The sequence below is a fragment of the Dama dama genome, chromosome 8 (assembly GCF_033118175.1).
Source record: "Dama dama isolate Ldn47 chromosome 8, ASM3311817v1, whole genome shotgun sequence".
NCBI classification, from domain to species: Eukaryota; Metazoa; Chordata; class Mammalia; order Artiodactyla; family Cervidae; genus Dama; species Dama dama.
The window spans coordinates 14,577,372-14,604,974 of NC_083688.1; the positions used below are offsets into that span (position 1 = coordinate 14,577,372).

At 40.6% G+C, this 27,603-nt stretch overlaps 2 protein-coding genes and 1 pseudogene across 3 annotated transcripts in view; 1 reads left to right on the top strand and 2 right to left on the bottom strand.

Moving 5' to 3' along the window:
- On the top strand, positions 1-15,898 carry RBBP4 (RB binding protein 4, chromatin remodeling factor). The gene is made up of 12 exons (XM_061148474.1): positions 1-158; positions 715-862; positions 3,827-3,972; positions 10,611-10,784; positions 11,130-11,245; positions 11,363-11,523; positions 11,628-11,754; positions 11,903-11,980; positions 12,551-12,627; positions 12,726-12,783; positions 12,874-12,984; positions 14,927-15,898. Exons 1-12 carry the CDS (start codon positions 143-145, stop codon positions 14,990-14,992), a joined length of 1,278 nt encoding a protein of 425 aa, XP_061004457.1. The 5' UTR covers positions 1-142; the 3' UTR covers positions 14,993-15,898.
- Positions 15,376-27,603, bottom strand: part of SYNC (syncoilin, intermediate filament protein) — a 17,705-nt gene continuing 5,477 nt past the window's right edge. The window contains exons 2-5 of one of the 2 annotated variants that reach the window (XM_061148472.1): positions 25,843-27,013; positions 18,794-18,918; positions 18,526-18,602; positions 15,376-17,215 (exon numbers count right to left, since the gene is read on the bottom strand). In XM_061148472.1, coding sequence (XP_061004455.1) covers positions 17,205-17,215; positions 18,526-18,602; positions 18,794-18,918; positions 25,843-27,013 — 1,384 coding nt within the window. In that variant the 3' untranslated portion in view covers positions 15,376-17,204. The remainder of the gene's footprint in view (positions 17,216-18,525; positions 18,603-18,793; positions 18,919-25,842; positions 27,014-27,603) is intronic. The other variant, XM_061148473.1, reaches the window with a different exon arrangement.
- On the bottom strand, positions 22,295-22,873 carry LOC133060766 (large ribosomal subunit protein uL24-like; annotated as a pseudogene).

Below are 27,603 nucleotides of genomic sequence, written 5' to 3' on the forward strand. Positions count from 1 at the left end.
TGGCGCGAAGGTGCGCGAGTCATCCCTCACGCAGGGGCAGCAGGAAACAATAGAGGCCGCGCGCGCAGAGCGAGCGCCCGCAGCCTCCCCGCCCCTCCCGCAACGCTCAACCCCGGGATCCCCACCGGCTTGCCTACCCGCCATGGCCGACAAGGAAGGTGAGGGTTCCGGGGCGGCCCCAGGAGAGTGGGGGGTGCCGGGCTGCGTAGCGGCCTCGAAACGGCCTAACAGTGAGGGCAGGCCAGACTCAGCTGAGTGCCGTCCCCGCCATCGCAGGCGTGAGGAGAATCGCCCCGCGGGGCGGGTTAACGGCGCACCAGCTCCTCCGGAGCAGAGGCCCGGCTCAGCGGCTTGAAGCAGGCATTTGGGTCCCCGGCTGGTGTTTGGTCCTTCTCCGCACGCCCTGTCGGTCTGCTCGTCTCTCTCCGGGTCCTCCTTTCAGTGCTTGCTATCCGCAAGGGCTGGTGCTCCGGCCTCCCCGCCGGTTCTGTGCTCCTCCCGACGCCGTCGCCCGAGCGGCTAACGGCATTTGGCAGCGATGAGCCCAGCAGTTAAAGCCCCGTCAGGCTGGAGAGCGGCGTTGGTGCCTGTGCCTCGGGGAGATTTAGACAGATCTCCATTTCAGAATCGGGATTTAAGAGTGCCGGTGGCTTTGGAAGTGTTCACTCGGTTTCCATTTGTGGTCACTAACTTAATTTGTTTTTTATTTTTTAGCAGCCTTTGATGACGCAGTAGAAGAACGTGTGATCAACGAAGAATACAAAATATGGAAAAAGAACACCCCTTTTCTTTACGATTTGGTGATGACCCATGCTCTGGAGTGGCCTAGCCTAACTGCACAGTGGCTTCCAGATGTAACCAGGTGATAAGAATCCGTTGAATGTTATTTTGTTGTGTTCTCAGTGTAGATTTCTCACATTGATTATCCCTGTTTTCCTTTCTCCAGTCACCCGGAGCGGACACGTGATCAGAACCTATTGGGGACATTTTTTTTCTAGGCCAAAAAAGACAAAATGTGAAACTACTTTGCAATTTACCTGATAAGGGAAAACATGTTGATGTCTTCTTTTTCTGATAACTGAATTGAATAGGCGTATTATAACTGTAGTTGATCAAATAGTAATGTAAAATTTGTCAGCTTTCAAAAAGTGATTATGATGAATGCAGTTCTTTCAACAAAAAAATTTTGAATCTCAGTCATTTGTACTATCTGGTTAATGCAAAGATGAATGTGACATGATAACCTGCCACTCAGAACAACCTTTAAAAATTACATGTGTACTGAGTAAGTACATTTCTTCAAAATTCAGGACTTTAGAAGTCAGGATATTTGTGAATTGTGGTTATTTGACTATGTTTCTGCTCAAAAAATAATTGACAATTTATGCAAATAATTATTAATAGCAATATGAGCCTGCTAATCTCCCATTGGCATTTAAAAAGGGGGGGAAATCTGTCCTAAGTATTTTTTTAATTAATTTCTTTTTAGTTGGATAATAATTGCTTCACAGTATTATATTAGTTTCTGCCGTACATCAGATGAAGTAGCAATAAGTATACTTACGTCCCCTCCCTTTTGAACCTCCCTCCTTGTCCTAAGTATGTGAATTAGGAGTTCCCACATTCAGTTGATTATCAGAATTACTTGAGTTCAGGGTAAGAGGAGTGGTTTGTGTTTAGGAGTTGTCAGTAGTTCAGACCACTTAGGAACTTGTGGCAGGATACTTAAAAATAGTTTAAGTAGTAATTCTAGATTTACTATAGTCAGGTGCTAAATTACATTGGACCAAAGGATCCCAAATATTGGCCACCCCGTCCTTACTAAATCATTCTGGAAAAGCTTTCCATGTAGTGTGATTAGCTAGGTTTGGAAAACAGTAAGACTGAATAACCCAAGGCTGAAATCTGTGCTTTCCTCTTAGTAGCTTTTGCTTCACAGATGTAGATGAATAAGCCTTTCTGCAGGAGTAGAAGTTGGTCCAAATACCCTTCCTTTATTTTGGTATTGTACTTGTATAACAGTGTTATTTTCTTAGGATGGGATTACTTATAACAACTCTCCCTAATGTCTGTTTAATGTGTTTGTGTGTTTATTTATATTCTGTTTCTTAGAAAGAATGATATGGTTGTAGTTTTGTAATATTCTTCTTCACTCCCGCACTTCCTTTAGTTGTTTAACTTTGTAAATACAAGTATCCCCAGCTTTATGTTGGCAGCCGTCTTATATTTCCTTCTCTTTTTCCACATAGGGTATCTGAAACTGCAGAGGAATTTCTGTTGGTTATCTCTAAACCCAGCTTCTGAGCTCTACCTGAATTTCCAACTGCCTATTATTATTGGTGTCTTTTCTGGAGTATCTTATTAGCTTCCCCAACATGATGTATTCCAAACTAAGTGTATTTTTTCTATGGAGATATCAACCTGGCTTTCTTCTGTTGTTCCTATTTCTCCTTATTACAGTTGACTTTGGTTTGACATTTCTTAGGTCTCTCCCCTCCCCCTAGCCCTTTCTTGACTTGACAGTCTGTTTATAAGCCCTGATGAATTCTTGTGTAGCATCTTTCCTATCTAGACTGGGGTTCTCAAACTTTTAACAGGCATCATAATCAGCTGAAGGAATCAGAAAACTTTTTTTTTTTTTTTTTTACACTGGCCATGCCAAGAAGCTTGCAGAATCTTAGTTCACCAACCAGGAATTGAGGAAGCATTGAGTCCTAACCACTGGACTGCCAGGAAATTACCTGTAGAACAGATTGTTAAGCACCACAAATCATCCCCCCTGAATTTCTCATTGAATATGTCTATAATGGATTTGAGAATTTGCATGTGGGAGTTCCCAGATAATGTTGATGCTTTTGTTCCCCATACCACACTTGAAGAACCTCTGCTTTATGCTTTACATTGAATTAATCCTTCTGACAGAACTCAAATTATGGTACATCCCTTATAAATTTTCCATGGTTCTTTGTTCCTTTCAGTAGAGAGTTCAGAATACCTTAAGCAAACATTCAGTACCCTAGAGTCTGATTTCAATCTGCTTTTTGACCTTCTCTCCCACTGTTTTCCCACATTCAAAGTCAGATTTAGACTTCAGTCCTAGTTCTGTTACATAGTTGGTTAATCTTAGGCCACCCCATGGGCTATGGCCTGCCAGACTTCTCTGTCTATGGAATTCTCCAGGCAAGAATACTGGACTGGGTAGCCATTGCCTTCTCCAGTTGATCTTCCTGATTCAGTGATTGAACCCAGGTCTCCTGCATTGCAAGCAGATTCTTAATTGTCTGAGCCACCAAGGAAGTCAATTTTCCAAAACCATCTTTAAATTAGAATATTACTTCATAGTGTTGTAACCTGCATCTTTGCTTACCTCCCTTGGAATACTGTCTTTCAAAGCTCTTGTCCCCCTCTTCTGGCTTTTATCTCATTTTGAGACATTAGCTTACTTGATGTCAGTTCCTTTCCATTTTAATGAAGTTAACCTAATGAAGTAACCAGAAGTGTTCATATACCCAACAACTGGTTTTTTTCTCTCCATCTCCTTGTAAAGGATGAATAATTAATTTTTATTTTATTCCGTCAGACTCTTTCCTCAAAGGTAATTGTAAATATTTGGCCAAGTTAAGAAATAATTACGAAATTAAGTGGTATGTGGTACCTGCCCTCAGCTCTATGGAAGATATGTTAAAAGTAAGGAAATACGGCTCTTAATGACTTCTTTCTCTCAAATCCTGTTTGTAATAGTGCCTTTTGTATACATGTATGTCACTGACTTTATGGTCTCTCTTAGTTTACTAAATTGAATATTGACCATATGTCACTATTACAGACCAGAAGGGAAAGATTTCAGTATTCATCGACTTGTCCTGGGGACACACACGTCAGATGAACAAAACCACCTTGTGATAGCCAGCGTGCAGCTCCCTAACGATGATGCTCAGTTTGATGCCTCACACTACGACAGTGAAAAAGGAGGTAGGAGTCTCAATTAAAGGTGAAGGAAGGAATGATATTTATTTTGGTTGTATTTTCGTATCTCTGAATTACCATAAAAAAGTGTGTACAGTTTGATAACGTAGCCTCTCAAGTTAGGAACAAGATATTAAGCTTTGGAAAGCCTGATTTTTGGTGTAGATATTAGATGTCAGAAGACATGTAACATGTACTTGGTTCTGTACTTTTTCTATAAACTTTCTTCAACTAAATTTGGTGGTAGGGGAATTTCAAGAAGCTAAAATCCACCATATATTATTGCCGTGCGTGCTTGCATTCTCAACATAGAAGATACTGCCCCTGGGGAACTGATAATTGATTCTCAGAGCGGGGTAAGTGTGAAAACAGTCTTATTCTTTGAACTGTTTCAAGCACAGATATACATAGCATGCATAAACAAACACACAGGTTATCTGTGGTATTAGAATTTCATCGAGGTGTCAAAATACCTTATAGGGCAGTAATGGCGGGGGGGGGGATGATTGAAAAGCACTGGCTTAAATTACCCTTTCCAGGTTTAACTGGTAGAAAAGACTTAACTATGGCATTTGCTGTATAGTATATAAAAATTAAATAAGTGTTTAATTATATCCTATTTTTAGGTGATAACCTTAGGGCTTAACTATTCATGAATTATTTTTTTCCCTTTCAGAAGAGATAGAAATGAGTGGGTTTCCTTTATTGTTGTCCTTGAACTCAAATTATTACCAAAGGTACAAGGTAGACTTTCAGTATTGAGATTTGTGGCCCCCCGAAATGAATGTGTAATGTTTTCTTATTTTAGATTTCTCCTGATTGATTGAATCCATTCCTTTATCTAAGTTATTTTGAGTTCCAGTTATTTGCCAAGATTGTAATATGCAGTTATTCTTTTGATCATTCCATATTTAGCTTAGCAGAATGCAAAATAAGTTCTTAGGATAAGGGCCGGCAAACATGATTTTGCATCACTGACCTGTGTGTGTGAACTATAGGATATGGTAACTGCAGAGATAGTCTCTGGGTAGGCATTAGTAGTGATGGAGGGGTCTACGCTTAAACTGCAAGGGGCATAGGTTCAATCCCTGATTGGGGGACTAAGATCTCACATGCTGCGCAGCCAAAAATAGCGATTATTTGTTGTTGTTGGAAAGAAAAGAATCAGAAGACGAGGGCTTGGGACCCTATTGTGCTGCTCACTAGCTGTGTAGTTTAAGGATAAATCATTTAGCCTCCCTGAGCTTGTTTTTTTTTTTTATTAAGCCAAACTGTCTTTAAATAGGATTTTTAGTTACGTAGACATAAAGCAAATATTCTGATTGGTAATGCAATAAATCATCATTAAAAATTGAAGCAGGGCTTTCCCTAGTGGTCCAGTGGTTGGGACTCCATACTTTCACTGTGGAGTGGGGGAGGGGGCTTGTTCGATTCCAGGTCTGGGAAATAAGATCTCACAAGCCCATGTAGTGCAGACCCAAAAAAAAAAAATCAAAGCAACTATAATGTGAACCTCTCACCACATAAATCTGTCCTTTATGGATCCCTGTTAAATTGATAGTTTTCTGAATGATTTATCCCAATTGGAACACTCACTTAACAAATATGTTAAGTACTTCGGCTAGGCAGTTTTTCTTTGTACTGGGAATATAGCATAAAATATACTTCCTGGCCTCATGTATCCCAGCCATCTTTTCTGTTAGCATATGGGAATGTACCTCCTTTTGATGGCTGTATACTATGCTGTAGTTAACCATCCCTCAATTAACATTTAAGTGGTTTCCAATCTTTTGGCTTCAAAAATAGTTCTTGTGCAGATATCTTGCACAGTTTTGCTATAGAACAATTATCTAAATGCAATGTTGATCAGTTGGCAAGAACATTTTCAAGTATATTGGTACTGCTAAATTGCCCTCCAAAAAAGACTCAATTTCACCAGTAGCAAATGTATTGATGTCTGTTTCTGCATGCCTTTACCAACATTGAATGCTACGCTCTCGTTTTATTTTGTTGTTGGAGGGGTGTTGCTTTTTCTTTCTTGGTTTTGGTTTTTATTGTGATTTGGTTTTTTAATGGCTGCTCCACAGGGCTTTCAGAATCTTAGTTCCCCCACCAGGAACCAAACCAGCACCCTTGACAATGAAAGTACAGAGTCCTTACCACCAGGCCCCCAGGAATTTCCTACCTTGCTTTTTAAGTTATTTGTGATGTTGGACTTATTTTAAAATATTTATCTTTTGTCTGTCTCTTAAGCTGCCTATTTATGTGTTTTCCTTATTTTTTTCTTTTGAGTTAACTATATATGTAATGTTAGTTATCACTAACTAACAGGTTACAGAAATTTTTTTCCCTCTTTATTTTATAATCTTGAATCCTATTTATTTAAATTTATTTATGACTGTGCTGGATCCTTGCTGCTGGGCGGGTTTTTCTCTAGTTATGGCAAAGAAGGCTTCCTTGCGGTGCACTGGCTTCTCTAATCGCAGTGGGTTCTCGTTGCAGAGCACAGGCTCTGGGGTGTATGGGCTTCGGTGGCTGTGGCTCCTGGGCTGTAGAGTACAGGCTCAATAGTTTTGGCACATGGGCCTAGTTGCTTTGCAGCATGTGGGATCTTCTCAGATCAAGGCTGGAATCCATGTCTCCTGCATTGGCAGGCGGATTCTTGACCACTGAACCACAGCTATTTAGTTGTGTTCTTTACCACTGAGTCTCCTATTTACTTTAGAAGCTGTGAATTTTTAATTATCCACCTTTCCTCTGGGGTCCTTCAGATTTTGTCATTCTTTGAAAGGCCTTTATCACTCCAAAGTTTTAAACTAGTTATCTGTTTTCTGGTACTTCTCTGTTTTGACCATTAAAATGAAAAATAGTTGATTTACAATGTTATTTCAGATGTTCAACATAATGATTCATTGGGTGTTTTGTTTTTACCCATATTTCATTAAGACTACCACAACATTGGGTATAATTCCTTATGTTGTTGTTTAATCGTTAAGTCTGTCCTATTCTTTGCATGCCCATGGACTGCAGCACACCAGGCTTCCCTGTCCTTCACTATCTCCCGGAGTTTGCTCAAACTCATGTCAATTGAGTCAGTGATGCTCTCTAACCATCTCATCCTTTGCAGCCCCCTTCTCCATTTGCCTTCAGTCCTTCCCAGCATCTTCATATCTGAAGTTGTTGATATTTCTCCCTCAGTCTTGATTCCAGCTTGTGATCCATCTAGCCAGGCATTTCACATGATGAACTCTGCATATAAGTTAAATAAGAAGGGTGACCATATACAGCCTTGACATACGTACTTCTTCCCCAATTTGGAATCAGTCCATTGTTCCATGTCTGGTTCTAACTGTTGGCTTCTTGACCTGCATACAGGTTTCTCAGACAGGGAAGGTGGTCTGGTATTCCCATCTCTTTAAGAATTTTCCACAGTTTGTTGTGCCACACAGTCAGAGGCTTTAGTGTAGTCAGTGAAGCAGAGAATTAGATGTTTTTCTGAAATTCTCTTGCTTTATCTCTGGTTCCTCTGCCTTTTATAAACCTAGCTTGTACATCTGGAAGTTCTAAATTCTTGTTGATTATCTATTTTGTTTTTTGAGTGGCATCAAACCAATTTGCTTTTCTGATGATACCTTTATCCCCCAAATACTTAACTCTAGAGAAACTATAAAATAAAAGAATATACATGATATATTTGTATGGCTGCATAGATCCCCCTATTTAATCCTCACAAGAAAACCAGGTAACTTCCCCTAAGGTTACATAGCATATCGGCTCCCATTCCTTCCTTTTCTCTTCCTTTTCCCTCTCCTTCTTCCTTCAAATCACTCAGATGGCTGGACAAGCTTGGTGCTTAAAGGGGAGCAGGTGCTCTCTCCATATGGTCTCAACAATGGTGGAAGTAGATACATACTAATGTCTCTTAAAGCTTAAGTGGTTGTTACATAGATCGATTCCTAGTCCCTCCTTGCTCTCAGATGAAGTGTCCTGGACTCTGAGATCGAACTATTAAAATTGATAACCATCTGCTTAACCCCATTTGATTTGAGGTAGTTGGTGTCCAATAGCTTCAAAAGATCATTGAACTTTCAACATGAAAGAACATAAAATTGGCTTAGGCTTGTTTTGACTTAAAAAAGAATTTGTGTATTTGTATTACATTCAGCCCAGCTATGGTCACATTTGAAGCCCTGGAAATAGATTAGGTTGGAAATTTTACTTCAGACTCTGTTACCAAGATCTTTAAATATCAACGAGTTTATTTTTAGCAACTTATTGGGGAATTGGTTTTGGGGAGGGGGGTGTTTGTTTTTAAATTATCTTTAGTCTTCTACTTCAGTTATATGTAATAAACTAGTATTAAGTCATGATGAAATAATTGGAATATTTGACTCAAGATGTTGCAACTTATTCTTAGTTTCAAAATGTTCATGGACTACAAAAAATGGCGAAGTGGTAGAAATTAGAATGCTGATTATCTAGTTTGTCCAGCAGTATTAGTTGGGAGGGATACAGAAGTGCCTTGTGGGAGGATGAGAGGGCTAGAGACGTCCCATGTTTTTATCTGGGTGGTAACTCCCCTGGTGTATGCATATGTAAAAATTCATCAGGCTACACAGTTTAAGCATATTGTTATATCTCAGTCTTTTTAAATAGTATTTTCCAAACAAAATAGGAATGTAATTAGACCTTGGTAATCATTCACTTTATTGTACATTGATACCTCAGTCTTTCTTCCCTACATCAGATTTGGTGTTTTTGCTCTCACCTTGAATTTGAGCAGTCCCTGATTATTTGTTAAATAGATGAATCCTCATCTTCATAAATCTCAGTTGTGAATCCTCTAAGCTGATTTTTTTTTTTAAACATGTACACACTGATATAGTTACTCATTTATTTATTTTTTACTGTATTAGTTCTTTATTGCTGTGTGCGGGCTTTGTCACTTGGAGAGAGCAGAGGCTGCTTTCTTGTTTCAGAGCACAGGCTCTAGGCGCATGGGCTTCAGTAGTTGCGCCACAGGGGCTCATTAGTTGTAGCTTGCAGGCCCCAGAGCATGCAGACTTCAGTAGTTGTGGCATACAGGCTTAGTTGCTCTGTGGCGTGTGGAATCTTCCTGGACCAGGGACTGAATCCAACTTCCCTGCATTGGCAGGCGGATTCTTATCCACTGTGCCACCAAGAAAGGTCCTAAGCTGAGTTCTTACTATTGTACTTTAACCGCAGGTAGCAGGGGAGAGGGTGCCTCTGATTAGTAGTATGTTGTTGTTGTTTAGTTGTTAAGTCTTATCTTGACTGTTTTGCAAGCCCATGGACTGTAGCCCACCAGTATCCTCCATCTATGGGATTTCCCTGGCAAGAAATACTGGAGTGGGTTGCCATTTTCTTCTTTGGGGGATCTTACCTATGTCTCCTGCACTGGCAGGCAGATTCTTTACCACTGAGGCATCAGGAAAGCCCTGGTAGTATATAGCTGATAAACTGTGTGCTTATCTCCTTGTCTTTGGACTGAAAGTTCTTTGAGATCACATGTCCTAATCATGCCTTCTTTTTGCAGTGTGGGTATTTGTGGTCTAGAATTCTGGAGGGATTTTTATTTAATGTTTTTCTTTCCCCCCTCTTTAAGAATCTGTTTTGAACTGTTTTTAGGCTTTTAGCTTGTTTGAACCACTGCTTTTCAATGTATAAAGTTATTTTGAGGTTGAATGTTATCTGCTAATCATATTACCCAACTTACCAAACCTGTGTCTCCTGCATTGGCAGGTGGATTCTTTATACCATTGAGCCACCAGGGAAACCCTTGCCAAGGTTTATATAATGACAAATTATATTCTTAAACATTTTATAATTTTACTTGGGAGAACTCTGTAAGTGCATACAGTAGTCAAATGTGAATAAAATATGTTTTTGTCTAGTCCTTGCCTACCTGGTTTATTTCAGCCAAGGACTCTGGTTGGCAAGTGTAAGTGGGGGGTCAGGAAAATTGAACCAGCTGTTGTGGCTCTGTTTTTCCTCACTGATATGAGGAAAGATGTCAGTATTTCAAAAAGGTTACCCCAAACTGGAGATTCAAATAGTCAAGAGGAGGGACTCTTTAGTACCTAGCACACTGTGTATGTACTTGATATTCATTAAAATAGTAACTTAAGATTTTATTTATTAAAAAAAAAAGAAAAAAAAGATTTTATTTATTGAACATAGTTTGTTTTTTTCTTTTTGATTAAGTGAGGCTTGAAAGCCACTTAGTGAGAATCTTTGAAGTGGAGTCAATAGTGTTTCTTCCTTTTAGATAGCGATATAATACTTATTAGGTATATAATTACCAAAATCATTTTAGGCATAGCTGAAAGAGTATCATAGCCGATTCGTTTTAGGTTCTGCTGTAGTCACGTCACCATGAGCAAATTAATGTAGGTCCTCTTTTTCCCATGTGAAATATTTGGAGATAATTCTTCCCTACTCTGTAGAGTTATGGTAAGAAATCAATGAAATAAGGAGTGTGCTCTATATATTGCTAAAAAATATTGATACTGCTTCTAGTGTTATACCAGTTCATTTATTAAAAGCCTTGCCTCTGTGAAACTTTGAGTGACATAGAGTACTTCTTGCTTGGTCCTCATTTACAATTAACATCTTATTTACAGAATTTGGAGGTTTTGGCTCGGTTAGTGGAAAAATTGAAATAGAAATCAAGATCAACCATGAAGGAGAGGTAAACAGGGCACGCTATATGCCCCAGAATCCTTGCATCATTGCAACAAAGACTCCATCCAGTGATGTTCTTGTTTTTGACTATACAAAACATCCTTCTAAACCAGGTATCTTCTCTCTCCTATTCAAATACAAATGATATATCACTACAGGAACACATTGCTTCTCTCAGTTTTAATTGCTAACTTATTCTTTGTGTATCTTAACATCCTGTGAATTATGTTGATATGTGTGGGTACTACCTCTTCATCCTTCTTCCCTACATCTGGAAAAAGAAATTGTTTTTTTGTATAGAACAGAATGTGCCGCTTTTAAATATTATCTGTTTGGTCATAGTCTGTATTTCTCATAAAAAATAAGAGTTTTAGACCTCTTGATAAAAATTTCATTATGCTAAGTAGGTCCAGTGAGGCAGTGGACTGGATAGTCTTGATGTGTCTGTTACTTTGTAGACCCTTCTGGAGAGTGCAACCCAGACTTGCGTCTCCGTGGACATCAGAAGGAAGGCTACGGGCTTTCTTGGAACCCAAATCTCAGTGGGCACTTACTGAGTGCTTCAGATGACCACGTGCGTATCCTTCCCAGTGTGAAGCACATCTGGGCTAGTTGTATCAGTGTTTTTCCTCTGGGGTATATGAGGAAGTGAGACTTTCTTTTATATAATAGTTCATTTTTCTCATTTAAGACCATCTGCCTGTGGGACATAAGTGCTGTTCCAAAGGAAGGGAAAGTTGTGGATGCGAAGACCATCTTCACAGGGCACACGGCAGTAGTAGAGGATGTCTCCTGGCATCTGCTCCATGAGTCCCTCTTTGGGTCGGTTGCTGACGATCAGAAACTCATGATGTGAGTTGAATCCATCTTTTTCTCAATATATTATCTAAGTTGTATAATATTTGACTATCCATTTCAAGCTTTTTTTTCCCCGTTTTTTTTTTCTTTCACTGAAGCTGGGATACCCGTTCAAACAATACTTCCAAACCAAGCCACTCAGTTGATGCTCACACTGCTGAAGTGAACTGCCTTTCTTTCAATCCTTATAGTGAGTTCATTCTTGCCACAGGATCGGCTGACAAGGTTAGTGTGATTTACTTTTACAAAAAGACATACGGTGGATTTCTCTGGCTTCTTTTGAATGCATGGAGATCTTTTAGTTGTGGATTTTCTTTTTCTCATTAAAAAAAAATTTTATTGATTACTCTTGCTTTCCTTTTTTGTACATAAGACTGTTGCTCTGTGGGATCTGAGAAATCTGAAACTTAAGTTGCATTCCTTTGAATCACATAAGGATGAAATATTCCAGGTAAGAGAAACTAATGCTCCTAGTGTTTTTAATCAACCTTATGCCTGACGTGTGTCTCTTGCCTTATTTCCATTCCTTTGTAACTTGCCATATGTATTATAATTTCACAGTTCAGTCCTAAAGTACTGACTCCCAAGTTTTCTGCCTAATCAGTTTAATTAAGCGCCTTTCTTAATATGCAGAACCCTCTGACTCAGTTCAAGAAATATTTATTACATTGTGTTCAAAACAATGCACAGGCACTGTGTGTAATACTGAAAGTACTTGGGTAAATTGTGTGGGTGAGCTGTACTTTAGTTCTTAGGTCAGTGTTGGATAACGTTTGGCATTTATTTGTTTGTTTTGGCTGTGTCAGCTCGCCATTGCAGGCATCTTCTGTTGCATTGCACAGGCTTCTCTAAGTTGTGGCTTGTGGGTTTTTGTTGCCCTGCAGTATGTGGGATCTTAGTTCTTGATCAGGGATCAAACATTTGTCCCCTACATTGTAGGGTGGATTTTTAACCAATGGACCACCAGGGAACTCCCCTCTCCTTAGTTTTCTAATTGATAGATTTTTTTCTTAACGTATAGGTTCAGTGGTCACCTCACAATGAGACTATTTTGGCTTCCAGTGGTACTGATCGTAGACTGAATGTCTGGGATTTAAGGTATGTCTTGTTAAATTACTCTTTGTGAAGTTCTTTTTTTATACTTTCCAGAATTACTCAAGGTATATTTAACTTAAAAAAAAACTTTTTTGTGCTAGTAAAATTGGAGAGGAACAATCCCCAGAAGATGCAGAAGATGGGCCACCAGAGTTGTTGGTATGTTACAGATATTGAGCACAACTGAAATAATTCATGATTTATTGTCCTCTTATCTGCTTTTCATCTCTGTTTTCCTCCCTCTTTAAGTTTATTCATGGTGGTCACACTGCCAAGATATCTGATTTCTCCTGGAATCCCAACGAACCTTGGGTGATTTGTTCTGTATCAGAAGACAATATCATGCAAGTGTGGCAAATGGTAAGTGTTTAGATAAATGAAACCTAGTATTATTGTGTTTATATACACGTCAGTACAACTGGCAGCTCTATTCAGTTTACTCCCACCATGTGACTTCACCTGTACATTATTAAGTGGCTACTCTTATCTGGTTGTCCCAATGTCAACATCAAAGAGAACCATTTCTCCATGAAACTTGCCTAGATTTCAAAAACATTCCCTGCCTTTTTATGCCCCAGTTGAAGGTGATCACCCTGCTTTGAATTTTCAGAGCACTTGAGATTTAATAAAAATAATTGTAATGTCTGATAATGTTGCAATCCAAGAAATGATTGCCTTCTGGACATGGATGGTGGTGATATTTGCACACACAATGTGAATGGACTTAATGCCACTGAACTGTGCAGTTAAAAATGGTTACGATGATAAACTGTGTTATGTGTCTTTTACTACAGTTTAAAAAACAATAGCATGACTTTTAAATGACAGTGGCTGAATAAATGAAAATTATTCTAAAGAAATATTTAAATTGTCTCAGAGTAGATCTAGAACCAGGAAGAAGCAAGTGCCAGAGGTGAGATTTTGGCTCAGCATGAGGAAAAACATTTTGATATTCAGAGCTTTCCTATTAAGGCTATTAATCAAAAATAAGTAAGATGGGAATATTTGTGTCCTATGAGATTAACACATGTTCTGCATCCATACTTTGGAATATTATGTATCAAAAAGAAGTATACTAGTTTTGTAAGCTATTCATGATACACTGATAAGCTGGAAAAAAGCAGATTGTAGAACAGCATGATAGAATTTCCTCGTATTTAAAATTTGGGTTTCTAGTCTTACGTTTAATTATATGTAACTATTTGATAGAAGGCTATTTACCAAAATGTGGTTGGTATGTTTAGGGAATGCTTGTACTCTTGAGATTTCCTGAGTAGCAGGAGTCTCTATTGCTATTTATAAGTAGCCCCTTGTGCCCAAACTGGGGCAGAGGGGGGCGGCAAGGTTGTGAGAAAATTTACAGCCAAGTGGGACAAAAAGTGCTTGGGTAGCCTGAGCTATCAGAGCTTGACACTGGCGTCTGAAGTCTTGTGGGCGTGAGCCCTTGGTCACAGATCTGCCTTCAGGTGGTCAGCATCAGGATTGAACTGTTCAACACCCCATTGGTGTCAGGGGAAAAGATACCACACAACTGTTGTCAGACTGCTCACACAATTGTATACATTCTTTGTCCCTGTAGTCAAGTTATAAGCTACGACTATCCCATCCTCTGCAGCATCTGTCCTAGTGGTTCGTGCATAGTAGATACTAAGAACAGCCAAGTAGTACATGTAGAGTTTACTTTATGCAAGAACAGTTTCTCTTTTAAAAATATTTATAAATTGAGATTTGATTTTGAAACATGGTTTTTTTGCGGCCCGAGGATTCTTTTCTTCGTCCATGTACAATTCAGCGAATTTTAGTGTAGTCACAGAATTGTGCAACTATCACTAGTTAGTTACCCAGAAACCACCCCCATACCCAGTAGTCATCCCTCCTGTTTGCCTCTAGTCCACCCAGTACTAGGCAGCCATCACCCTACTTTTATTTATCCATTCATCAGTTGATGGACATTTATGTTGTTTTTACTTATGATTAATGTCTGATTAAAAGATGCAAGGTTGAAAAAAAAGATTCAAGGTTGATTATCAAGACAAACAGTAACCATACTTCAGTTTTTGGGGAATATCTTAATGGGGAGGTGGTTGGCATATGGCCAACTGCCTGTTTTTATTAGCCCACAACTATATTCATCCATTTGCAGGTGTCTATGTCTGCTTTTAGCAAACCACTGCAGAGTTGAATAGTTAAAACAGACTATATACCCCACAGACTGTCTTCCTGGCCTCATCTATTTTCAGCCTTAACTTCAAGAAGTAACCTTCATGTTTACTCAATACCCTTTTCTCTTTGTTTTTGGCAGGCAGAGAACATTTATAATGATGAAGACCCTGAAGGAAGTGTGGATCCAGAAGGACAAGGATCTTAGATCATGTCTGCACTTGTGATTTTTAGACTCCCCTTTTCTTCCTCTCAACTCTGAGATTGATTTAACACTGGTTTTGAGACACAGACTTTGTTTGGTTATCCCTCTATAATAAGTTCTATCAACAATGTTATTAGTCCAAACAGAAGGTGTTTTCTAAATATTAACTGGGGGCTTCTTGATTCAGCAAAGCCACAGACTTATATTTAAATTTTCTTTAGAAATTTTCTAGTAACAGAGGTCTAAAAGTAGCCACAAAAGGGGGAATATTGTGTGTGGTTATTTTTCTTCTTATGCTATATCCCCAAGTTTTTCAGACTCATTTAAGTAAAGGCTAGAGTGAGTAAGAAATAGAGCCAAGTGAGGTAGGTGTCTGAGCCATGAAGTATAAATACTACAAGATGTTGTTTTTATTCAGGAAATAGGGGAGATTCAAGTCATACAAATTCCTACACGCCAAACTTTCCAGGATGCACATTTCCTTACATAGACCAGTCTCCTCTCAGTTGATTCAGTTAAGTCAAAACAATGTGTTCCTTCTTCCCCATATATTTTTGCTTGTTAGTGTATTTCTTGAGCTGTTTTCATATTATTTCTTTCCTTTCTGTGAAATGGTTTTTAAAAAACACTTGGGACCACCAAGTTGTAAAGATGTATGTTTTACCTGACAGTTACACCACAGGTAGACTGTCAGTTAAGTTGAGAAGAGTGAATCAATAGCTTGTATTTGTTTTTAAAATTAAATTAATCCTGGATAAGAGTTGCTTTTTTTTTTTTTAAGGAGTTAGTCCTTGACCACTAGTTTGATACCATCTCTATTTTGGGTGACCTGTTTCACCAGCAGGCCTGTTACTCTCCTTGACTAACTGTGTAAGTGCTTATAATGGAATAAATTGCTTTTCTACATAACCCCATGCTGATGGGTTTTATTTAGTGTACAACATTCATCAAACACCAGTCTCTGGCTTCGAGAAGAGTTGTTCAGATGACAGTTATTTTCTGTGGTCTTTGACTACCAAGAGCAGAATTAAATATAGTAGACCCAGAGGTATAGAAAAGAGCTTTACCCCTTCCCCAGGGAAGCGAAAGACTAAAATCCTGCATCAGGTGTACAGATGAGGCTTTGGTAAAAATAACATCCTTTTGAAATCTTATCTCTAGAGAACCACATGAACTTTCAAGAATGTTAGAGGCAGTGTGGCAGAGAGAATTTAAGGCAGAATTTAAATTTTGAAAAGGTGTTTGACCTTTTCTCACAGAGGTTGAATCTCCTCAGTGTATTTCACTGGGGCCTGTACTTAGAGATTAAAAAAGTAGGCTTTTGAAAGCCAAGTACCATAACCAGATAAAATGCTTGGTTCTTTGCCAAACACCCAGTCTAACTGAATAGATCACTCTCACCCAAAATCATTTTCATAAGGTAAGATATTTTGGGAAAGCTGGATTGGTTCTTTTTTGTTTGTTTTTAAGTGAGTAGTTCTTCTAGAGTATAGTGAAAATACCTTGACACAAGAGTAAACCTACATGAATCGGCATAGATTTAAAAACTGTAAAGGAATTCAGTTAAAGTATAACACTCACGGCACAAAAGGATCCAGATTGTAAACCATATACGGTTTACCCTTGAACAACATGGGTTTGAAGTGCACAGGTCCACTTAACACAGATATTCTTCAATAGTAAATAACAGAATCCACAGAGGTGAAGGAATCTTTGATACAGAGGGCCAACTAAGTTATGTGCAGATTAAGCCCCACATTGTTCAAGAGTCAACTGTAATGAAAATAGGGTGCCTTTTTTACTTCACCTGTGTTCCCGAAAAACTTTCTGGTTTGGGTCAACACAAGGCAAGCTACGTTTTTCACAATACTAGAGTGTGTCCACACATTCATCCTTTACTCCGTGTGCCTGTGGAAGGTTGCTGATGACTGACAGGAGACTCATTTTTCCATTCCTCAGTGCACTGAGATCAGTACCAGTAACATGAAATAGAATACAGCAAAGAGTGGACTGACAGTATTCTGCCTCCAGCCAGCCCTAGAATCTTTTTAAACAGGTCAGCCAGCCAGTATCTGTAACTTTCCCAGAGAGAACTGCTTGCCAAATCCATGACACTCCCTTCTCTGTTTAGAAAAAAGTATGTCCAGAGGGTACTTAGTGATCCTTTGCTAAGAAGTTTTTTTTGTTTCTTGGTTACAGATTCGGCAGTATGTTTCTAAACAGCCCCTGTAAGGTTGAGAGAAAAAAAGGATAAGTTTAAACTTTGCAACTTAAAATAATACAGTATATAATAAAGTTTTTGTGGATTTTTTTTTTTGGCTGCACTGTGTGGCTTGCAGGATCTCAGTTCCCTGACCAAGGATTGACCAGGCCCCGGAGCATTGAGTCCTAACCACTGGACCACCATGGGAATTCCCAGTTACAAAGTTTTTAACAATGAAATTTCTGAAGCTTAGTGCAGATATGTTAGAGCTTACTAGAGTGATTTGCATCTAATCAGGGATGACTTTGGTAGGGGCTCGCTAAAAATTTCATCTGCCCACATTAACTTTACACAGGTATTACAAGATCTGAAATTCTGTAGTTTTGATTCTTTGGATTAATTATTGCCTTCTCCCAGTTGTACTTTTCATCTGATCCACACAAAGGTGTTTAGCAGCGCGTTTTCTTCACTTACAGGGTTCTAGTAATCTCAAACAATAAGCATGGTGTGTTATGCCTGGATAAAACACGGTAGAAGAAAATTCTAGTATGGGAGTTCCCTGGTGGTCTAGTTGCTAAGATTCGGTGCTTTCGCTGCCGTGGCTGGGATTCAATCCTTATTTGGGAACTCTTGCAAACTGCAGAGGAGCAAAAAAAAAAAAAACCTAGTAATTTAGGAAAAGCATCAGTTATAATAGTTAAGAATTTGTATCCAAGATGTAGGATTAACTAGGAAATTAGTAAAAACTTATGGACTTAATCTAGTACCTAATTTCATCTTTTTTAATCTTTAGTGTCTTTATCCAAGAGAATCTAGGACTTTATAAAGAATATGAGGACATATTGGAATGTAAAGAATCACTGGATAGGTATGTTGCTTGTTTCACAAACTAAGCAATAATCATGTCCTTTGGTCTATAAACAACACCCTCTTCAGCTTTTTAAATCACTTGTTAACAGGTTACTTTAGCCTTCTTGGCCTTCTTAGTCATAGTCTGAATTAGATGTCCTAACTGCCCTCTCTGCTATTCTAAGGAAACTGTTTATGAATAGCAGATGGGGTCAGGTAGGGTGAGGAAAGTAAGAATGCGTAGAGCCTAGATGTTTTATCCGGTTCCGGATTTCCTGGTGACAATCGGCGTGTTTTAAGTCCTACTAGAAATTGAAACATTGCAAAGGAAGCCTGAATACTTGAACCAGGCAACTTGGAGGTATGTGTCCTCCTGTTATTTCTAAATGATGTAATTTGTTAATAGACACAATATTTTTTTGAAGCATTAGTCTTGTTAGGAAAGCGACAAGGCAGACACCAGTCTTGTAACCACAAGTATCACCTTGAGACTGTGTCTCGATTCCACCTGCCTCAGAAGTGGGAGCGTTAGCCTGTTCTAGGCTCTTAGGTAGCATAGCCCTTCAAAAAAAAAAAAAACAAACCATTTTCCTTCTGTTCATGGATGAGCACAATTTGACAGTTTCCCCCAATTTTTTTTTTTTTTTTCTGCTTTTCACTCTCAAGAGAAATTTCTCATGAGCAGCATCTGCCCTCCCCACCATCCCCTCAGCTAGTGTTGGTTGAGATTTGGGGAGCAGCAAAAAACTGACTTGTAAGTTGCAAGCTCTTCAGCAAGGCTGACTCTTAGCTGCTCCATCTCTTTGTTCTTCTGTTGCTGGAGCTGCACCCCGCTTCTTAGCTGCCTCTGTCGTTCTTCCATTTCTTCCAGCTGTTCCTGCATGAGGGCCAAGCACATCTCTAATGAGCCAAACAATAAAAACCTGACGTCCATTATTATAAAGCATTTCTTTACACACTATTTAATTTCCATAGCAGTGTTGAGATTGAGAAAATGAGATTCAGAGAACGTGTTTTGATGTTTTTGAAAATGGTGACCCAAAAGCAGTCTTGCCTGAAGTACTGGGGAGGATTTTGACCATCTAATTGGTGAACTAAGAATTTTTATAGACCTTTAATGTGAAGTTTGTTTCCATTAAGATAATCAGTTTTTATAGTACCCTACAACTGTAAGCAGGTATCTTTGAATAACTGTATTTAAAGCTCCTTGAAGTCAGACATAGCTTTACTTAGTACTTACCACAACATGACATGCAGGTAGATGCTATATTAATGAGGGTATCATAGTTGTTAATTTCCTGTATCCTTTGCTTATTATATCAGGGCAATTTGTTCTGAAGTGCTAATTTGGAAAATGAAGGTGCTATGCCCTGGAAGCCCTTGGGTCTCAGATAACTTTCCCATTATGCCAAAACCAGGCGGGATCATTCTACAAATTTTCTCTGCAGATTAATGTCTGCGGAATGACGTTAAGGAAGATGTCAGCAAGTCAGTCTGTGGCTTGGCTGCTAGCTGGCGTGGATCCTCAGAAAGCATGGGGGAGTTGGGAAGGAAAGGGAGTGCTGAAATTGGAAGGCATATTTTTAAGGGGCAGTGACTTCATTTCAGATTTTGAAGAATAGTAAACTTGGAATCCAGTTCGGGCACATACTCTTGGTGGTCGCTTAGTTGTGTCCAACTGTTTGCAACCCCATGGGCTCTGTAGCGCACCAGGCTGCTCTGTCCATGGGACTTGCCGGGCAAGAATACTGGAGTGGGTTGCCACTTCCTTCTCCAAGGGATCTTCCCCACCCAGGGATTGAACCTGCGTCTCCTGCATTGCAGGGGGTTTCTTGACCAACTGAGCCAACAGGGAAGCATGTTCTAAATAGAATGATCTAAATAATTTGTTCTCTGAGTCATCCTTGGTATACCTGAGGCATGTCAGTCTGCAGTGTTTGATACTGTTAGCTGAATCTCCGCTTTCATCATACATTGTTCAAAGGTCTTTTTTTAGTGCCTAGTCAGGTGGCACAGTAGTAAAGAATCCACCTGCCTATGCAGAAGACTCAGAAACTCAGGTTTGATCCCTGGGTGGGAAGATCTGGAGTAGGAAATAGCAACTCACTCCAGTATTCTTGCTTGGGAAATCCCATGGACAGAGGAGCTTGGCAGGCTATAGTCCATGGGGTCACTAAGAGTCAAATGTGACTGAGCTCCATCCAACACAACCATACTTTGGCACCATGCAGAGATGGGGCCTTACCATCTAAGCATGTTATCTAAAAGCATTTGCATACCTCTGTGCCCCAGTTTCTCAAGCCTTGCTATCTAGTAAACCTGTCATTTGCTGGATATACAAAAGAACATGCTTGTAAAGACAATCTGTACTGTCACTAATAAGCTCTTGACAGGGAGACGCTGTCACAGAATGAAGCATTACTACCGTGACAGAAATGAAGGACAGTCTCCATTCTTAATTCTATGTAGCATCATTGGGTTAATTTTAAAAACTGCTTTATCAGGACTTCCCTGGTGGTCTAGTGGTTAAGACTGTGCTTCTACTGTAGAGGGGCACGAGTTTAATCCCTGGTCAGGAAACTAAGGTCCCACATGGCCAAAAAAAAAAAAAAAACACCCCACATTTTATCATTCAGTCTTTCATAGGCTTTCTTTAGTCTGGCATTCAGACTCCTGCTAGTTTGACCCTCACTTCTAACTAGGACCTCCATTACTCCTCTAGTCTAGACTGTCCAGTATGGAAGTCACTAGCTACACGTGGCTTTTGTTTTGTTTTGTTCTTATGGCCACGCTGCCTAGCATGTGGGATCTTTAACTCCCAATCAGACTGTAGCTGCTTAGATCTTAGTATGTCTGGCACCCTCCATATAATGCTTATTGGTGTGAAGCATGCAGATAGTAAGCATATTCCATCTTTTGGCACTGGAAGTCTTCCAACTTCAAGGTAAAAACTTGATCATTCTCAGCAAACTCACCCCACCCCCTGCAACCAGTCACCAAATTCTGCCCATTTTACCTCACATCTCTCTCCTCCCACTAAGTGGTCTTTCCAGGCTCTTTCAATCTGCCCTCCACACTGCCCCTTAGAGTGCACCATTAGAAGTGCTTTACAGATACTATTAACAAGCTCATTCCTTGCAGCAGACCCATTAATCCCATTTCACATGTGAAGGAGCCGAACCACAGGCTAGTAATTTGTCCAAGGTTTCCCAGTTAGTGGTAGAGCCAGGATTTGCCATTAACTTAGAGCTTATACTCTAACAGTTGCTTTATTGCCTTCACATAAATAGATACAAAAGTAGAGATAATATAGATGCATGGGTGCTAAGTTGCTTCAGTAGCGTGCGACCCTATGGATTGTAGCCTGCCAGGTTCCTCTGTCCATGGGATTCTCCAGGCAAGAATACTGGAGTGGGTTGCCACGCCCTCCTCCAGGGGATTTTCCTGACCCAGGGATTGAATCCATGTCTTTTAACATCTACATTGCTAGGCGAATTCTTTACCACTAGCTCCACCTGGGAAGTCCAGATACATAGATAGGCGGACTCTTAAATGGTCTTCAAACTTTTCCATGAAACCCCAGGAGGAGGCTGGAGTGGACGTGTCACTCTTTAGTTAGTAGCTCTACTTTTACCTGTTTTTTTTTTTTTTTTTTATGTTTACATGTTGCCATTTCATATAACATTGTTTTGGGGAAAGAGTCTGTGGCTTTGAAGAAAACCTTTTTAGGAAAACCACTGACCTAAAGAATACATAAAGCCCTTTACAGTCTGGTCCCATGCTACTTCTCCAGCCTCATCCACTCCTCAGATTTGTTACGGTCCAGCCACACTTCCCATAACATGTCTGTGTTTTCATGCTTTATGAGCTGTTCCCTTGGCCTAGAATGGTCTTTGTCCCTTGTCAACACAATGAATTCATTCTTTAAGACTCAGCTCAAACACCTTGTAGTGTGAACTTGAACTAGATTTCCCAGGGTTACATCCCACCTCCATCCCTTCCTAGTTGTGTAACCCTGGACAAATGACTTCTCTGACTCACCTGTTTACTTGTTTCTCAAATGGTGACCAATAGTTATCTCAGAGGTAAGAATTAAATGAATTATTACATGTAAAGAACTTCAATTATACACTAGCTATTTTTAATCCTCATAGGAAATGTCCCCCTTATTTCCCCAAGGGTAATTATACCTGCTTCATCAGTACAATGCTTTATTCCTACAACTATTACATTGTCTATCACATTGAAGCATGTTAATTATTTCATTGATTTTATTTTTTTTTTCATTTTAACAGTTTTTAATGAAAGCTGTAGACAAGATGACTTTATTCCTGCATCTTCTCAATTGTTTCTTCCTTATATTTGCCCTTTTCCTTTCCTACTTGGCGAGATTTGGCTTTACGTTCGAGGATCTTTTTGCAGTCTTTGTCCAGTTTTAGTCTGGTGATAACCACCTTGCTGGGGTGAATGCCCACATGGACAGTTGTGCCGTTAGCCTTCTCCCGCTGCACTCATTCAATGTAGATGACATATTTCTTCCTGTACACCTGAACTACTTTGCCAATTTGCTGCCCTTTGTAGTGCCCTCGTACAACCTGAACTTCATCATCCTTTCGGATGGGCATGGATCGAACGTTGTACTTCTGTCTTAGCTCTTTAGAAAGAGGAGAAGACATAATTTTCCTGCGAATGTGGGAAGGCGCATTGAAATGCCTCTTTCGATTCTTGCTTCGGTCAGAAGTCACAAAGGGATTGAACTTCATTTTGGCGGCCGGCGCTTCAGCGATGGCCACAGAAGGGAAGAGCTATTTCATTGATTTTAAAACTCACACTTTACACACTTAGATCAGGAGGTCTTAGATTTTAGGAAGTTTTATCTCCTTCCTGTACTATAAACTTTTTAATCATTAATTTTTTCTTTTTGGTTCTTTTTCTGTTTTTTTTTTTTAATTTCCTTTTGTTTATTATTATTTTTTAATTGAACTATAAACTTTTTGAGGACCGTGACTGTCCGCCACCCCTACCCTTTACCACGAGTTTGCATCTCTTGGCAGCACATAGCTCATTGTCTGGCACACACAAAAAAAATTGGCTAAATATTTGTTGAATGAATGGGTGATAGTGATGAAAGCAAATTTAAAGTCACCAGTGTGAGGTGTACCCTTGAAAAGTAATCAGATGCCATACATGGCCTTTGGCAAACAGCTTAGGAAGAAGTCATTTCAGAAAGAAGAATTATCTCTTTCAGACCTTTTTTCCTACTTTAATTGTGGTATAGAAATAGACTTTCATCAGGGTTGTTTCTCATAGAGTGATCTTTGGAAAGCTGCACAGATAATCAAATCTGAAACAAATCCAGTATAGTGATGCAAATCACTGGGGAAACAGTTCTAGAATTCTAACACTATATAAGGAAATTCTAATCCCAAGGATTCTCTACTTAGTGCATCACCATGTGAGTTAGCCTTGTCTGAAATCTAAGCATCCTCTGACTTCTCACCTCTCTGCCCTGCTCATTCTGTAGTCAAAATTATTCTATGTTCATTCTTGCTTCCCTTCCTTTTATTTTGCTACCATTGTTTCCCCTTACCTGTAGTAGTTCCTAATCAGTCTCCCTTGCCTCTCGTCTCTAGCCCATTTTACACACTGCCACCAATAATGTTTCTTAAAGGAGAGCGAGGGGGACTTCCTGGTGGTCAAGTAGTTAAGAATCTGCCTGCCCCGGTCCAGGAAGATTCCACATGCTCAGAGCAACTGTCCCCATGGCCACAACTCCTGAGCCCTGCTCTAGAGCCCAAGAGCCGTAACTACTGAAGCCCTTGGGCCTAGAGCCTGCGCTCCCAAACGAGAAGCCACCACAAGGATCTCGTGCACCGCAATTTAGAGTCGCCCCTGCTCACTACAACCAGAGAAAGCCTACATGCAGCACCGAAGACCCAGTGTAGCCAAAAGTAAATACATTTTTTAACTAAAAAAATTAAAGAGCGAGGATCATGTTAATCCCTCGATTAAATATCTTTAAGGGGCCAACTGACCACTGAATAAAGTCCAAACTCCCTAGGCTGGATTTTAAAGTCTAATAGGATTTGCCCTGACCTACCTTCACAGTTCAACTCACCTCTCAGTTTTTCACCTTTTGCCTGCAGCCAAGTTACTAATTATATTTTTATATCTATTGGATTAAATAATATGTTAAAATTACCTTCACCTATTTCTCTTTTATGTGGCTATTAGAAAATTTAAAATGATATTTGAGGCTTGCTTTATATTTATGTTGGGACAGCACTGGTCTAGATCTTGCCTATACTTCAGTACTTAAATAACACTGTCTTCTGTTACAGGTTCTCTGATTTAATCCATGGCTAAAAATAATCTCATTATCCCATAGCACTCTTATCTGTACCTCTCTTAAATCACATGTTATTTTCTACCCTGGGTTACAGTTATTAAAGTAACATCTGATTGAGTATCAGCTGTTAAGAATAGTACTTGTTTATGCAAAAATAATTAGCACCCTTTCACTAGATTATGACCCAGTAAAAAAAATAGTGCAGTGGAGGTGGGGGTCATTGTTGGGTGAGTAAATACGTATAGTTTGAAGGCATTCAATACTATGACCCCCAAACCCTATCGTTTTAATAATATAAGCTATAGAAAGCTTGACAAAATCTTCAGTGAAGTGAATGCAGCCATTTTCAACAGAGGACATCTTCCTTATGGATAAGTCGAAATCTCTGGGATTTTTAAGTTCATCCAAAAAAATGTGTGTTTCAAAAGACAAAAATACTGCTGTGAAAAGCACCACAGTGTGGTCTTATGGCGCCCAGCATTAAGGAAGTCAGACTTAACTGATGCATACTCTGAGCCTGGTGGCAGAGATAAGTAAAACATACTCCCTACCTTCTGAAAGCTCGGTCTGTGGGGGAGAGAGAACTGTTTATGCACGTAGTGTTTAGATCCCATTTTGTTCTAAAAGGGATTAGGACTGGCTCACAATCAGAAATAGCTTGAATACGATTGAAATGGTGACAAATGCACAAAAAAGGAAAAGGAGGGATAGAGGTTTATAGATTTCATCCCAGCTTTTTAAGACTGGAAAACTTCAAAACAGAGATCAGATAGGTGGGACTTGAGAGTGAATACCGGGGAGGGGAAAGAAGGAATTCTATCTGGCCTCATTCCCTCCTGCTCTATCTAAACCCAAGGGCGATTCACTCAGAATCGGAAAATGGTGCTGTGGAAAGAGCACTTAAATATTTGGGGTTGGTCAGACTAGAGTTCAAATTACTCTGACTCACTGGGCCTCAGTTTCCTCATCTAGGAAAAATGATAATAGTTGACATGGAGGGTTAAAGAAGATAATTGATGTAAAAGTGTCATGGAAACTAAGAGTGCAGGTAACTGTCAGCCCTAGCAGGCCTGAATGAATGAAATGGAAAATGGCTTAAAGAAGCAAGTGACTGGCCCATGGGACAAATTGCTCTTCCCACATATGCTAGCCACCTGGTGGCTCAGACGGTAAAGCGTCTGCCTGCAATGCGGGAGACCTGGGTTCGATCCCTGGGTCGGGAACATCCCCTGGAGAAGGAAATGGCAATCCACTCCAGTACTCTTGCCTGGAAAATTCCATGGACAGAGGAACCTTGTAGGCTACAGTCCATGGGGTTGCAAAGAGTTGGACACGACTAAGCGACTTCACTTCACATAAGCTAGCATCCTTCAGCCCACAGACATTTGGCCCAGTCCCCTTTTCCTCCCTAAACTAAAAGACTGGCCTTCCTCCCATGCCCAGTGGGCCTACCCGGTACTGCTGCACCTCCTCGTCCCGTTTCTGCCTCACAAGGGTGATCTGGTCCTCCAGGTTCCTGTTCTGCAGGTGGAGCTGCTGGGCTTGTGTCTGCAGTGGTCTCAGGGCCTCCTTCATCTCCTGGATCTCGGCCTGGGTTTTCTGCAGAGCTTTGGCCGCAGCTTCTTTCCTCTCTAGGAGCCGCAGCAGCTGAGGCTCGTACTCCTCTTCCAGGCCCTGGCGGCTCTCTGCCATGAGGCTCTCGAACCGGGCAGAGAGCCGCCGGCTCTCCTGGAGAAAGTGCCCATCCCTCTGACTCAGAGGTGCTTCGAGCTGTTGCCGTAACTGCTCCTCCTGCTTCTGATAGGCCTCCCGGAGCTGGATTAGCTCCTCTGAGAGCTGGGCCGCCCGGGTGGTCAGCGCTTCCTGGAAATCGGCAAACTGGGCCACGTCCTGCCGGCGGCACTCCAGCTGGTACTGGTAGGCCACGCACTCCTTGGTCACCTTGAACAACTTCTGCTTGACCAGTCGGATCTCCTCCCTCAGCCCATCCCTCTCGAGCTCTGCCTGGGCATGCAGTTTGTAGGCGGCCAGGATATCCCGGTGGACCTGCTGCACCTCCTGCAGGGCGGGCTCCCGGAGCAACACAAGCTCATGGATGAGTTGATCCCTTTCCTCTTCCAGCTGGGCCACGGCTTCAATGCACTGCTGGAAACGCCCCTCCAGCAATTCCAGGTCCTCTATGCTCAGGCTCCCCTCTGTGCTGGGACTCGGCCCGGCTCGGAGGCTCTCCTTGGGGTTAGCCTTCTCCTCGCTCAGGACCATGTCTCCCCCATAAACGATCTGCTCTGGGCTTGCCGTCTTCACGGGCTCTTCCACATTTAACACCCCCTCCGGCTTCACCGGCTCTTCCACATATAAAGCCTCCTCCAGCCTCACTGGCTCCTCCAGGTACAGGGCCTCATCCGGCGTCCTGGTTTCCTCAATGTGCAGCGTCTCCTGCGGTTCAGTTTCTTCCACGTACAGAGCCTCATCAAGGTCACCTGTGTCCCCCAGGTAGAGAATGTCCTCTAAGTTCAAGGTCCCCTCCAAAGACAGAGTAACTTCTGGGTTCCAGGTCCCCAGCTCATACAGGGATGCAGGATTCTCCTCTTGAAGAGGAGACATGACCTCTGGTCTTGTTTCCCTGCAAGAGAAACGACAAGGTGAGAGGGCAGTCACAGTCCTGGGAGGGTTTGTGACGAGCCACCAGGACACACAAGCCTAGCTTGTAGCAAATTCTCACATCTCGGAGGGCAGCTGTCTGCTCCCTCCCTCCATCAGTCCACCACAACACAGCCCATTGCTCAGATCTGACACCATCCCCACGAGGTAAGTGTGGAGTCTCTGCTTACAAATCATCAAAGGACAGGAAACCACACCTGAGCCACTCTGTGTTCCATTACCAGAAGAAAATTCTAGTGTTGAGGTAAAATCTTCCCCACAATTTTCACCTGGACTTGATTCTTCTTTCTAGAATCAGACACTAATTTCTTTCCCATGTCAGTTCTTTGAACACTTAAAGAGAGCTGATTTAGTCCTACTGTATAGCATAAGGAACTATATTCAATATCTTGTGATAAACTATAATGGAAAGAATATGAAAAAGTATATATATATAAATATATATATATAACTGAATCACTTGGCTGTGCAGTAGAAATTAACACAACAATGCAAATCAACTACTCTCAATAAAATAAATATTTAAAAAATAAAGAGGGACTACAACCACTG

Bases quoted from the DNA above. Each gene is read 5' to 3' on its own strand.
- RBBP4 (XM_061148474.1), top strand. The intron at 3,973-10,610 runs GTAGGAGTCTCA...TCTTATTTACAG, and splicing joins CTACGACAGTGAAAAAGGAG to AATTTGGAGGTTTTGGCTCG. The intron at 11,755-11,902 runs GTTAGTGTGATT...TTTGTACATAAG, and splicing joins CCACAGGATCGGCTGACAAG to ACTGTTGCTCTGTGGGATCT.